General features: G+C 54.5%; 1 protein-coding gene across 5 annotated transcripts in view; it reads left to right on the top strand.

Moving 5' to 3' along the window:
- Nucleotides 1-11,055, top strand: part of IRF8 (interferon regulatory factor 8) — a 51,352-nt gene extending 40,297 nt beyond the window's left edge. For all 5 annotated transcript variants that reach the window (XM_031436613.2, XM_031436614.2, XM_031436615.2 and 2 more), the window contains 7 exons: nt 420-603; nt 2,946-3,034; nt 4,233-4,338; nt 5,326-5,373; nt 6,994-7,380; nt 8,187-8,302; nt 8,876-11,055. In XM_031436613.2, coding sequence (XP_031292473.1) covers nt 420-603; nt 2,946-3,034; nt 4,233-4,338; nt 5,326-5,373; nt 6,994-7,380; nt 8,187-8,302; nt 8,876-9,052 — 1,107 coding nt within the window. In that variant the 3' untranslated portion in view covers nt 9,053-11,055. The remainder of the gene's footprint in view (nt 1-419; nt 604-2,945; nt 3,035-4,232; nt 4,339-5,325; nt 5,374-6,993; nt 7,381-8,186; nt 8,303-8,875) is intronic.
- Nucleotides 11,056-13,138: the final 2,083 nt, after the last annotated feature.

Below are 13,138 nucleotides of genomic sequence, written 5' to 3'. Positions count from 1 at the left end.
CAGTACCCTGGCATAGGAGGGGATGTGGGTAGGGAGGGTTAGAATAAACGCCAAAGTGCAAAACAAAATTGCTGCTAAAAGTAGCAAGGCAGGGGATGACCACATTCAGACTTTTTTCCCCTACAAATAAAATCTTTTATTTGTCACCATTACACATTCAGACTTTTTGCAAATGTTCCCTTAGCCAGAGGTTGATTTGAAAAAGCAAGTGTAACTTCCTCTTTGTGTTGTGTTTCTTGCTTGCCCTGTCTGGCACGGAGCGCAGCAGCCTCCTCCTCCTCCTCCTCCTCCTCTCCCCCCCCTTCTCCCCTGCCACCCAGTGGCCAGAGAAAGGTGACTTTCAGGAGGGCGAGAAAGGTCTGCAGATACTGTCCATCGTGACAGCTGTATATATCATGTGCTTCCTTTTCTTCCCTCAGGCCTGGGCAGTTTTTAAAGGGAAGTTTAAGGAAGGGGACAAGGCCGAACCTGCCACGTGGAAGACAAGACTCCGCTGTGCTTTGAACAAGAGCCCAGATTTTGAGGAAGTGACCGATCGGTCCCAGCTGGACATTTCTGAGCCATACAAAGTTTACCGCATCGTCCCCGAGGAAGAGCAGAAATGTAACTATCCTTTTGGTGCCCTCAGCCTGAGAGTCTGGGTCTAAGTCGCCACGCACGGGGTCTGGGGCAAGTGCTTTTAGCTAAACAGTTGCCTCCTCTGTACCAGCAGAGGCCGAGGTCTCCTTCTGCAGTTTCCAGTCGAGTGAGAGGTGGCAGTTGGGGCGGGGGGCAGGGGGGGTGGCTGCTGGCTGTGCTGCTCAGACCAGGAACACGTGGTGGCGCCTCTGGGAGGCTCAGAAGTGGGTGGCGCAGGGCTCCTGCAGGTGTGGATGAGGGGCTCCTTGTCTCCCAGCAACTTGCAGGGCAGCCAGGGGCAGCGGACAGTAGACGAGGACCGGCGGGCTTCCGGGGCGGAGGGCAGAGGGTGACCGCGCCCGGCCGGCTTCGTTGCTGGAGGGCGGATAGGCTTCGCTCTGTTCCATCCTGACCACTGTCCAGGAACTGCAGGACAAGGTAATTCCTGCAGTCTCCTCCCGCTGTAAAATCACGAGAGCGATTCTGAGACGACTAAAGCAGAAGAGTGGACCCCTGGCTCACAGGCCCCCATCCTGCTCCCCACGCTCTGATCAGGCATTGCTAACCAAGCAGGACTGCCTGAGTTCTGCTCTGGCCTCGGAATCCCTTCCGAAGCATGCTGAGCAGCTGCTGTAGGTCAGAGCTGGCCTGGGAGATGAGATCCAATCACTGTCACTGGTTTAAAACATTCCTTTGATTTGCTGATTTTCTGGCCATTTGATGTAGCCTTAGAGTATTGGCCCAACATCCTCTTCTCCTTAGAAGCCTATTTACTAGCCTGATAATGTGGGGCAGAAATAGAACCCTCGAAACCTGCCTCGGGCTGGGCATAAATCCTGAGATTCTGGGGGTGCTCTCCCCACTGCAGGGAGGTCGAAAATGTTGACATGTAATTCTAAAAAAGTTAAAATCGTGGCTCGAATGAAGCTGGTGAGCCCAGGTTGGGGAGCTATTTCCCTCGCTCACAAGGGCACCAGCACGACGACAAAGGCTGCTTGATGGAAGATGAGATGTTGGTGCCCAGGGTCAGTGGGAGGCGGAAGGCCGAGCTGAGCCCATGCGTGTCCCCCCGGGTCACAGAGCCGTGCTGGGGCGGTGATCTTTCCTGCTGATCGTTTGTAGCTTTAAATGCCTGTGAACTAACACCTAACTGTGCTGAGTTGGAGCCCTGACCCATAATCAGGGGTAAGTCAGGCTGGCCTTCCGCACGGAGAAGCAGCTGCCCCGCAGGGACACCGCTGCGTTCACGCTCGAGGTTGCCTGCTGCCCCCTTCCTTCCTGCCAGTTTTGGGTAATTTCTCCACCTCACAGAGTAAACTGTGATTTGAAAGAATACAGAAGTTTCTCTTAATTCCCTGCCCCCAAGATCAGCCGAGCCTGAACTGGCAGGTGACCCTAACTTGTTTACAGTGTGGCGCGCAGCCAGCATCACCTGCAGGGGCGGTGTTACAGAAGCAGCAGGTTCTCGGGGGCAGAGAAGCGCTGTATTTGCATAGTGTCTAGATGGATACACTCTCCTCTGTACTTCAGTGGTTTGCAGGCTGCACTGGGGGTGCCCCCACGTGCCCCCTACTTCCCCACCAAGAGCTGCTGCATGAATTCTCAAATCTATCAAAATGGAATCAAAATTCAGTCGGGATGAAACAGTGGGTCGGTTCATCCCAGTTTAGATGGTTGGGACTGATGAATTCCAACAGACAAGTGTTTGCTGGTCATAATGCGTCTCCCACTAGGCTAGTCTCTGCTGGGGAAGAGGCTGGGGGGGAGGGGCAGGTCCAAAGTGCTTGAGGTGGAAACGCTCCTGTGCCTGTAGACGGCTCCTGATGCAGGCGGGTCCAGCCTGGGCCTCCGTGAGCCTCCACGGCGCGCCCACCGTGTGGGCGCCACAGATGCACACGTGTATATTTGGAAAGGCCAAAAAGAGATTTCCTGCCCATTAACTTAAAAAAAGAAGACTCCGAGCTGCAAACACACTGCAGGAAACCTCTGCATGTCTTTAGATGCCCCTGCCTGTAATTCTCACCTCTGTCGGGTATAGAGCCACTCTGACAGGAGCTCATTTTCATCTCGGCCAACAGAAGGCAGACACCCGAGTGCTCCCTTGTCCTGTGCGTGCGGGACACAGTGGCCAACTTCTCTTTTGACTTTGCTGATCACACGGCTGTGGCAGCCTGGGAAAACGGCATCTAGGCCTTTCCCCAGCCCCCAGAGCCGCGTACGGACTTTTATTTCCTTCAACCTAGCCTTTAGAAAAACCACTGACCGTGGCCTCGGGGGCGGTCGTGATGCCTCAGCGCTCTGTCATGCACTTGTCCGGTTTTCCATAGGCAAATTAGGCGTGGCAGCTCCTGGCTGTGTGAGTGAAGCCCCGGAGATGGAGTGCGGGCGCTCCGAAATTGACGAGCTGATCAAGGAGGTGAGTGGGGGCCGTGCCTGGGGACCAGCTCTCCCAGCTGGGAGGTGAGGCCGGGCGGCCTCCACCCGCTCTCAGCCGCCTGTGCCCGGCAGCCTGCCCTTCCCCGGGGGCTGGTGCGGAGCCGCCTGCTCTGCATGGCGAGGCTCCCTCAGGCTCTGAACTCTTTCTGTTGTCACCATTTTGAGTTGGCATCGCATCCTCCCCTGCCTTTTTAGGCAGGCAGGCGGCCGTGCAGTGATGCTGCTCGGGTATCAGCGTACTAGCTGGCGGGCTGCCTGTCTTGTAAGTTGCAGCGTTTAGTCCTTGATGGGTTGGAAGGCCATAGAAGCAGGCTTGTTAGAATTATACACAAACTCATAGTTAACAGGCTGTAAGTAAAGGCTTGATGGGGTTTCCTTAGGCAAAATGCGTGGGTTTTTGAACACTAACTTAGCTGCCATTAGCCTTCTAAGTTTTCATGAATAGTCCCCGGCCGGCACTGCCCGGCTAAAATGATCCCACAGCTTTGGCAAAAGGTGGTTTGGTGCTCTAGCAAGTTTCTCAGTTCTCACGTGGCAGTTGTAGAAGCCTTCAGAGTGGCCTGATGTCAGAACAGGTGACGTGACCTAGCCCCCGTAGGCTGCCCGACTTCCCTGTCGACAGCAGCCGTTCAGTTTCCAGGTGGGCTTTGGCAGCAGACCCGGCGAATTCCTGGCTTCATTTCTTTCCAGCAATGTCCCATTTCCCGTACAAGGCTTTTCTGCCAACTCAGTTGGACTGGCACACCAGGGTCATAGGAAAATCAGAACTCAAAACGTTTCCTAAATGGATTATCCACCTCCTTCAAGGAACTGGTCAGAGTGAAAATCTCGACCCGTGGAGTGTGGCAGAGTTCGTCCAGCCTCCCCATTCACTGGTGTCCCAGGACTCGCCTGCTTCCCCTGGGTATCAGGGCAGCTGGATGACCTGGCCCTTTGGTTATACAACAGGCAGGTCCATGTCAAAGGCCCATGAACCTACCGGGGCCCTGAGAGGCTAGTGACTTGGCCCCATGGTCTAATTGCTAAGCTGGGTAGAGTTACTGTCCTGGATGTTTCAAGATGCAAAGTGAAACGTTCCTTCATCGCGTGTGATAAGAGATGACACCAAGGTTTTAGTTAAGTCTGTACCAGCACTGGCGTCCCAGTCACAGCACCGCTCTTCTCGGCCCTGCCTGCAGCCTTCCGTGGACGAGTACATGGGGATGGTCAAGAGAAGCCCCTCCCCGCCGGAGGCCTGCAGGAGTCAGCTCCTCCCAGACTGGTGGCTGCAGCAGCCAGGCGCAGGTGAGGGTGGAGCCCAGGGCTGGCGAGTGGGTGCCATGCACATTCAGTGGTTATCAGCCTTCAGTCCTTTCTGCCTTACGGCCACCGGGGTTGGTGGGGCAGTGGGGCTACAGTAACCCGTTTTACTGCAGGTGACTGAGCCCAAAAAGCTGCCATGGCTTCTAACCCCCAAGGCAGAGCCCATCCACACCTCTGCCCCGACTTGTCACCACCCCCTGGAAGGCCCAGTGTCCTTCCCACGTAGTTGGTGGCGCTCCCCACTGTGCTCCTGGGAAAGGTGGGCGGAGGGGCGGGTCCGCCTTCTCCAAGGCCAGAGGGAAGACGCAGCTCCAAGCCACGTGGGTCACTGGCCCATTTGGTCAGTCATTCACAACACAAAGGAGCCCTCAGAGCCAAGGGCAGCTCAGGGTGTCTGGAGAGGGGGAGAGCTTGGAACCTTGAATTTAAATCCCAGGTCAGGAAGTTGCATGTCTTATTCAAACCTCCGTTTACTTGTCTGTAAAATGGGCACACCAAGACCTGCCCACTGGGTCATGAGGACCAAACGAGGCATTTGCCCTTTGATTAGCTTCTGATGCTCCCCGCCCCCTCCCTGAAACGACCCTCCCTCCCTCGGGCAGGGACCCCTCTGCTTCCTCCTTTACCTCTTTCCCCCACTGTCCGCTGTGGGAGGCCGGGAGGTGACAGCTGGCCCAGTGGCCTGAGGCCGGCAGGCTGTATGGGGCAGAGCTGCTCCGACTCTGCTGCAGCGACGGCTCCAGGAGCGCTCGCTGGGCCCGGCTCCCCTCCGACACCAGGCCTGGGTGGCGGGCACAGTCCTGCCGTGTTCTGGTAGCAGGCCCTCGGCTGGGGAAGAAGTGTAGACCCAGTGTCACCGCCACACGGTCAGGAATCTTGCCACTGGGTCGGGAAGGAAGACACTGGATGCAGCGGAATCCTGTGGCTGGGTCTGGCTGGGTCTGAACTGGTTTTCGTCCTTCTCCGCAGGCTTGCCCCTGGTGCCGGGCTACACTGCCTACGATGCGCACCACTCAGGTACGGAGGTGCTGGGGGTGGGGTGGGCATCCTCTAAGGACACAACTTGAAGGCCCCTTGTGGGTCTGCGAGGGCCGTGGACGAGGGTGATCTGGCGTCCGAAGTTGGGAGTTGCTTCCTCCTCCTCACCGTGTGGTTTGGGAGTTAGCACGTGGCTGGTCTTTTTGAGGCTCTTCTTGGGTTCGGCCAACAAATACATTCAAAGAGCTCTTTACAGGCGTAACTAGGGGGAGAAAGAGTATGGGGACAGACCAGCTCCGCCCCTCCTGTGTGGCCCCAGGGGGAGTAACTGAACCACCTGGAACCTCAGGCGCCTGATCTATGAAGCGGGAAGAGTAATGACCACCACCTCCGAGCTTGTGACGCGGTGTTATTATTACAGCTTTCTGGGAGGAGCGCAACTGGCCAACGAATGTCCCTGGTGTCAGTTTCCGTTACTCTCTCCCAAACCCAACTTTATAATGACAACGAGAATAATGATGGTGTTGATGGTGGTCTTGGTGGCCATGGTGCTGGGGGTGATGGTGGTGGCTGACATAAACGCACGCTGGCTAGCTAGGTGCCGGGGTCACTGCTGGGACCTTCGTGGCCTCGTCTCCTTGCTCCACCACCTCTAGGTAGGTGCCATTATTATCAGAAGCCTTGGGTCGCGTACCTCATGGGCGGCAGAGCCAGGCTCTGGCCCCAGGCTGTCCCATCCGTGCTCCCGGCCACATAAAATGCTGGAGACAAGTGCAAGTTAACACACCTCACTGCGCGGGCAGGTGCAGACGCCCTGTGGCCGCCAGCGTGCACTCTCGGCTGTACAGAGCCGAGGTGATCGGGGCGGAGGCGATGTTTGGAGCTGGTGGTGTGGCTCGGTGCCGAAGAGCATGGCCCCGCCAGGCGGGGTGAATCCAGGTGCCCCCCCCCCCACTAGCAGTTGTGTTGCCAGGGCCTTCACCTGTCTACACCTCAGGTTCCTGACCTGGGAAATGGTGCAGTTATGAAGTCTCTCCATCGGGGTCGTTGTGAGGCTTAAATGTGCTAATAGGTCCAGAGCTCCGGCTTCTGGCCCACGCTGGAAGGCCGGGACGCACTCTGTAGCTCCTCTTTTGTCTGTTTTCCCAATGTGTCTAACAGCCGCCTGTGCGGTGCCCCCATGTGCCCAACACAAAGATGGGCGCTCGGCCCCCTCACGCAGAGGTGCGGGTGCCATTGTCCCCACTCTGCCGATGGGAAGACTGGGTACAGAGTGGTGGGGCCGCCTGCCCTGCTCCCCGAGCTTTGGAGTCCGCACTCCTGGGATCTTCGCCGTGCTGCCCCTGTGGTCAGACCGTCCCAGCAGGGCCGCCCGCGGGGGGCGAGCGCCTGGGACGGGAGCAGGATGGGGTTGCTGTGGGCCGCAGGGAGAGCTGACCGGGGCTGCCTGGTGGCCTTGGTGAGTTGCTGCTGCTCTGCCATTGGGTGTGCAGGTCATTGCTCAGGCCCTCGAACCTTCTCTGAGCCCAAGCTGTCCTACAGCAGGAGGGGCGGTCACTACCACAGCCCCCAAAAAGCCAGCCCCTGAGTTTGGGAGAAAGGCAGGCTCTGGATGTTTGCACAGAAGGGTCCTGCTGACCTGTCCTCATCTTCCCACAGCCTTCTCCCAGATGGTCATCAGCTTTTACTACGGGGGGAAGCTGGTGGGCCAGACCACCACCACCTGTCCCGACGGCTGCCGCCTGTCCCTGAGCCAGCCTGGCCTGCCTGGTGGCAAGCTGTACGGGCCCGAGGGCCTGGAGCTGGTGCGCTTCCCGCCTGCGGACGCCATCCCCAGCGAGCGGCAGAGGCAGGTGACTCGGAAGCTGTTCGGGCACCTGGAGCGCGGCGTGCTCCTGCACAGCAGCCGCCAGGGCCTGCTGGTCAAGCGGCTGTGCCAGGGCCGCGTCTTCTACAGCGGCAACGCCGCGCTGGGCCGGGACGGGCCCAACAAGCTGGAGCGCGACGAGGTGGTCAAGGTCTTCGACACCAGCCAGTTCTTCCGAGGTCCGTACCGCCGGCCGCGCTGCCCCCAGCCTGGAGGGCCCCGCCTGCTCCCGCGTGTCCTCCGCCCCTGGAGCGCGGGCACGTCCTGGCCGGGCGCCGGGGGGACCCTCCCTTGCCCGCGTGTGCAGTGTGCTGGTCGCTGCCTCACGCAGCCGACGGAGGATTTAGGAAGTGAGCGCCCGCTGCTCTGTGGTGGGCTGTCCCCACGCCCTGGGAGCCAGTTAGAAACGCAGCCGCAGGCCCCACCTCCGGCATCTGGCGCGGTCCCTGCATGGTGGACGCGCTGAGTGCTGGGACCACACCCGTGCGCGGAAGTGCTGCCGGTGGCCGAGGCTGCTCTGTGAGGTGTGTGGCTTGGACCCCGTCCTGCGAGTTTCTCCTGGAAGGTCAAAACGTGACAGCAGTCAGCCTGGCTCCAGTCAAAGCTGCCAGCTGGCTCCCTCCCCTGTGCCCCCAAAGCTCTTTGCTCCTCTCCCTGTAACGGCAGCAGCTGGAGCTGGTTTCAGGCCTCTCCTACCACCTGGCTAGTGCACTCCTGGGGGCTTCCTGGAGGAGGCCCTGGAAAGGTGGGCAAAGTGGTGTGTGTGAGCTCAGGTGCGAAAGCCCTGAGGCGTCTACCTGCCAGAGCGGGTCGTGAGGCTGGGATGCCACCCCCTCCCCTGGTGTCAAAGAGGGTCCTGAGCTAGGGACGTCGCCCCCTCCCCTGGTGTCAAAGAGGGTCCTGAGCTGGGGACGCCGCCCCCTCCCCTGGTGTCAAAGAGGGTCCTGAGCTGGGGACGCCACCCCCTCCCCTGGTGTCTTCACAGAGCTGCAGCAGTTCTACAGCCACCAGGGCCGGCTCCCTGACGGCAGGGCAGTGCTGTGCTTCGGAGAGGAGTTTCCAGATATGACCCCCTTGCGCTCCAAGCTCATTCTCGTGCAGGTAAGAACGGGCAGCTGCAGGGCTTGTGGCCAGATCTTGCCGCCTGCACATCTGGACCCAGTTCATACTTGGTCTGGAGAACAGGTGGCCAGGACTGGGGACTCTACTGTGTGCAGAGGCAGGCCTTGGTGAGACCTTCACGTGGGGGACATAGGTTCTTTTTACCTCTGAGCCCTCTTCTCCAATTCTGGGACTCTCACAATCTATGTGTTTCCACTCTTTTCTGTTTGGTTTTTTAAAAAAATCAAAACCTCTTTTTCAGAAAGAGTCCACCTTTTCAGTTGTCTTAAGGTCTAAGTGACTGATTAGGGCTTTGCTAGCCCTTAACTCTAGTCAAAGGAATGAAACTCTAATGGTGGAATTCTGGACCTCAGCCAGAACAGAACAATCTGGGGAGAGTACTCATAGGAGTCTTTGCAGGAATACTGCTTGCTCTTTCTTTCCATCTGCCTATTCTGGGTTCACTTGGGACTCACGTGGAGGTTCTGAATGATAGCTTTGGACTGGGGTAATCAGAGAAAGCCTTACCTCACTTCACACCTCCAAGTCTGGCCTTGTGCACTGTCCCTCCAGGTTGAGCAGCTCTATGTCCGGCAGCTGGTGGAGGAAGCAGGGAAGAGCTGCAGCGCAGGCTCCATGATGCAGGCCCCCGAAGAGCCCCAGCCAGACCAGGTCTTCCGGATGTTTCCAGATATTTGTGCCTCACACCAGAGACCTTTTTTCAGAGAAAACCAACAGATCACAGTTTAAGTCTCTCTCTCGGTCACTCCACCCGCATCTAGCCTTTACCTTATTGCAATTACTATCGTAATTATTTAAGGAGGTGGACCACTCGGCCTGGGTGGAACGCTTCCCTCTGCCCTTAATCTGGTGAGGGTGTCCTCTGAGGACGTGACAGGGAAACACAGCCGAGACCCACTTCTGAAATGCAGACCTACACGTGGAAACTCACACCAAGTGGTTTGGATGCTCTGACTGTAACCTGTAACCAAGACATTTATTTCCTGCGTTTCCCCCTATCATTAGTTGCTATGATTCTTTCAGCATTTTGAGAAACTTGATATTTCCAGAGATTTGGCATTCAATTTTACTGGCAAATAGCTGTTTCCAGTAAAGAAATATGGACTGGAAGATCACCTTTGGTTAGAGCTATAGACTTATGATTTCAAATGCTTGATTCAATGTGAAGTGTCTTTTTACTTTTAAGCATGTTAATAGGATTTAAAAATACTTGGATACTAGGCTCCCTTTAATAAGTGAAAGCAAAACTCTTGGACTGTTAGAAGACTGTACATTCTGCCTAGAATTTGGCGCCAGGAGACCATTTCCATCGCCAGGTGAGCTGGTGTGTTTTCATCTTCACACAGGGAAGGCTTTTCCTTTCGCCTTAAGGAAGCTGAGAGCTAAATTTATGTTTTCATTTCTGTAATTATACCTCTCCCTCTCTTCTAAATGATTTCGACCAGTTTTAAAAATATTTGTACTTTTAACTGACCTATTTTAAGTTAATTGTCCTGTTGTAAACTGCTTAAAAAAACATTTTTTTGATAAAGTGGGCCAGATATAGACCACAAGCTCAAAAAATAATTGCAGATTGTACAAGCATGTTGATTGTGCCTTAGATTCAGTCAGCCCCTTCCCGGGCCAGTGGTGGGCACCTCGGGCCCAGCCCCAGCGGCCTGGCCACACTGCGCTGTCCTCTCCCCGCTCACTGGGCCCCAGCCGTAGCGCGCCCTGGGGCGCACCGGCTCCCACCCTTCAGAGTGGGACGCTGGGATTCCAATGGACGTCCCAGTTTCAGCCCTGGAAGAACTTACCCTATTTAGCAGCAAGTAAGATGCAACTACTACCCAAAGCTGTGTACAGATGTTTACCCTAAATCATGGAACTAATCAAAAGCTGGGCAGAAGCCTGCAACAGCGGCTTGGCTAACCGGGTCACGTCACCCCACTGGCCTTCCGATGTGCGGTGTAACACACGTTGTAACTTGCACGGTTAAAAAGCACCAGGACATTTTTCTCTGAAAAACAAAATGTCTTACCTGCTAGATCGGGGCCTCTTGTCAGTCTGTACGACGCCCCGGGGCAGGCGAGGGCTGAGGGCCTGCAGGCTCGCTGCTCCTCATAGTCTGTGGATTAGGCTGAGTCAGTGCCACAGTCGGTGTAGACTCCTGGTGGGTTGGCGAGGGTCTGTCTGCTTCTCTCCCGCCTCGGGTGGAGAGAATTTTTTCTCTACTTTTTCTCCCAGCCTGGTTCAATGCCAGCCCTGGCCCAGAATCTTGCAGTCAGCCCTCATTTGGAGAAGTGGGAGAAGTTGGGGTTTGGGGGAGAGGGTTGCCCCAGCTCAGCCAACATGGTGGCCTTGTAGCTGTAAGAGTCCCTGATTTAAAATCTGAAAAGCCAAAGAATAAAGGATGCCCGTTTATCCTTCCCACTGCCACTCCTGCAGAGGGGCTGGAGGTGCGGCTGCAGCAAGGCTCAGCCCTGTGTGTTCTTCAGCTGTGTTTGAATTCACATGGGAATATGATAATGCCAGTAAAAGCGACTTGCTCTCGAGCCAGCAAAGCCAGCCTTACGTTAAGGATGACGTACCTGTTCCTGAGGTTTTGCCCGATAACAGTGGGCTTTAGTGCGTGGCGCAAATCCATGTTAAGCGCACATCTCTAATATGCTGAGTGAATATTTATTTTTTGTATCCATTATAGATGTTTATTGATCTCTTTTACTTTTATTAAAATGCTTTTCTAAAGCTGATGTGTGCCTTTTTTTTTTAAGTCACTGTCAAGTATCTTATTTTCAGCAGATTCTAGGTTCTTTAAAGAGGGAAATGCTAAACGATGCTGCGCCTCACCTGGAAGGGCTTTTGGCTCTTTTTCACCCATTCCCAGAACAAAAGCAGAAAGGTATGGGGACTGGCAGATCATACAGAATTCTTTGGAGAAAATGTGGGGGCACATCTTGTTTTTACAAAACCTGAGGGGTTTTAAGATCACGTTTGGGTTTCTGTGAGCCAGCTGGAGGGAGAAAGCAGGAGGCTGGCGCTCAGCCCCTGGAAGCTGCTGGAAGAGCCCCGTGGGAGGGCTGCCCGTGACAGGGGAGTGTCTCCTTCCACGCACGCACACGTGCTGGGCTTCAGGGATACAGCGGGGACGCCAGGGGCCTGGTCTGAAAGGGTCAAGGGGATGGCTTCATGGGATGCGCCCCCGGACCACCCAGGACAGACTGACCGACTGCAGGGCGGCGGACCCAGCCCGGGACCGTTCTTACTCCGCTTGCAGGCGAAGAGACTGAGGCACAGGTCTGCTGCCCTTTGTGTCCTGGGGGAACAGCTCGGTCTGCGAGGCCTTTGGACAAGCTCGCACAGCATTGATTAAGCTCCCCGGCTGGCTGACAGCCCGGGGAAACGCAGCAGGCAGGCGAATCGCTGGTTTCTTGGAAGTGAGTCACATTCATTCCCACACACGGCAGCTAGGAATTGTGTTTACAAGCAAGTCCATTTGTGTCCTGTGGATCAGGGCCAAATGTGGACACGTGACAAAGTCTGCTTCCCCCTAGACTTCAAGACCCTTATGCAGACAGCTGACAATCCTTCCTGCTCGAGTTCTCGCAGCCACCTCAGAGGGAGAGGAGGGGGCTGAGGAGGGCTTTCGTCTGCAGGGGAAAGAATTCAGGGACAAGCTGCTTCAGTCTAACTGGGGTTCTAGAAAATGCCACTAGGGTCCTAGATGTGAACTAAGTTTTGAGGTGCTGACCCTCCTCTGCACAGTTAGCTTCTGGGATCTTGTATTGTGGGAACGGATCTCATGAGACATTCCAGAAAACAAGCAGCCTTCACTCTTTGTATTTTAAAAACATCGTTAACAAAATTAAGATATTTCAACAATTGCTTTCTGAGTGATGGTCACTTATCACAAAAAGGAAATTTAAAAAAATCCCTTTTAAAATTGCATCAGAAATAATTAAGTACTTAGGAATAAACCGTACTAAGGAGGTGGGGTAAGTATTCCACGAAGAATTCCACAAAGAATTATAAAACATTGATTAAGAAAATTAAAGGTGATTTAAAGAAAGGAAAGATACCTGGTGCTCCAGGATTGAAGAATCAGTATTCCAAACATGGCCGTGCCACCCAAAGCAACCTACAGATTTAATGTGATCCCCATCAAATTATCCAGGACATTTTTCACAGAACTAGAATAAATACCTAAAATTTCTGTGGAACCACAAAAGACTCAGAACTGCAAAAGCAACGAAGAAGAAAAAGAACAAAGCTGGAGGCATACCACTCCTGGACTCCCTGCAATAGCACAGAGGCACAAAATCAAAATGCTGTGGGGCTGGCATAAAACCAGACAAATGGATCATTGCAACAGAACAGAGAGCCCAGAAATAAATCCACAGACCTATGGTCAATTAATCTTCACCAAAGGAGGCAAGAATATGCAATGGAGAAAAGACAGTCTCTTCAGCAAGTGGTGTTGGGAAAACTGGACATTTGCATGTAAATCAATGAAGCTGGAACACTCCCTCATGCCATACACAAAAGTAAACTCAAAATGGCTTAAAGACTTAATATAAGACAAGACACGATAAAACTCCTAGGAGATAACACAGGCAAAAGATTTTCTGACGCAAATCTTTGCAATGTTCTCCTAGGGCAGTCTACTGAGGCAACAGAAATTAAGGGCAAAAATACACAAATGGGACTTAACCTGTAAGCTATTGCACAGCAAAACAACAACAAACAAACAAACAAAACCATAGGCAAAATAAAACAACAGCCTTTGGAATGGGAGAAAATATTTGCAGATGATGTGACTGACAAAGGCTTAATATC

This window comes from Camelus dromedarius, chromosome 23, assembly GCF_036321535.1.
Source record: "Camelus dromedarius isolate mCamDro1 chromosome 23, mCamDro1.pat, whole genome shotgun sequence".
Classification (NCBI taxonomy): Eukaryota; Metazoa; Chordata; class Mammalia; order Artiodactyla; family Camelidae; genus Camelus; species Camelus dromedarius.
Note: the sequence above shows the minus strand (reverse complement) of the source record. Positions and strands in the feature narration are given on the sequence as shown.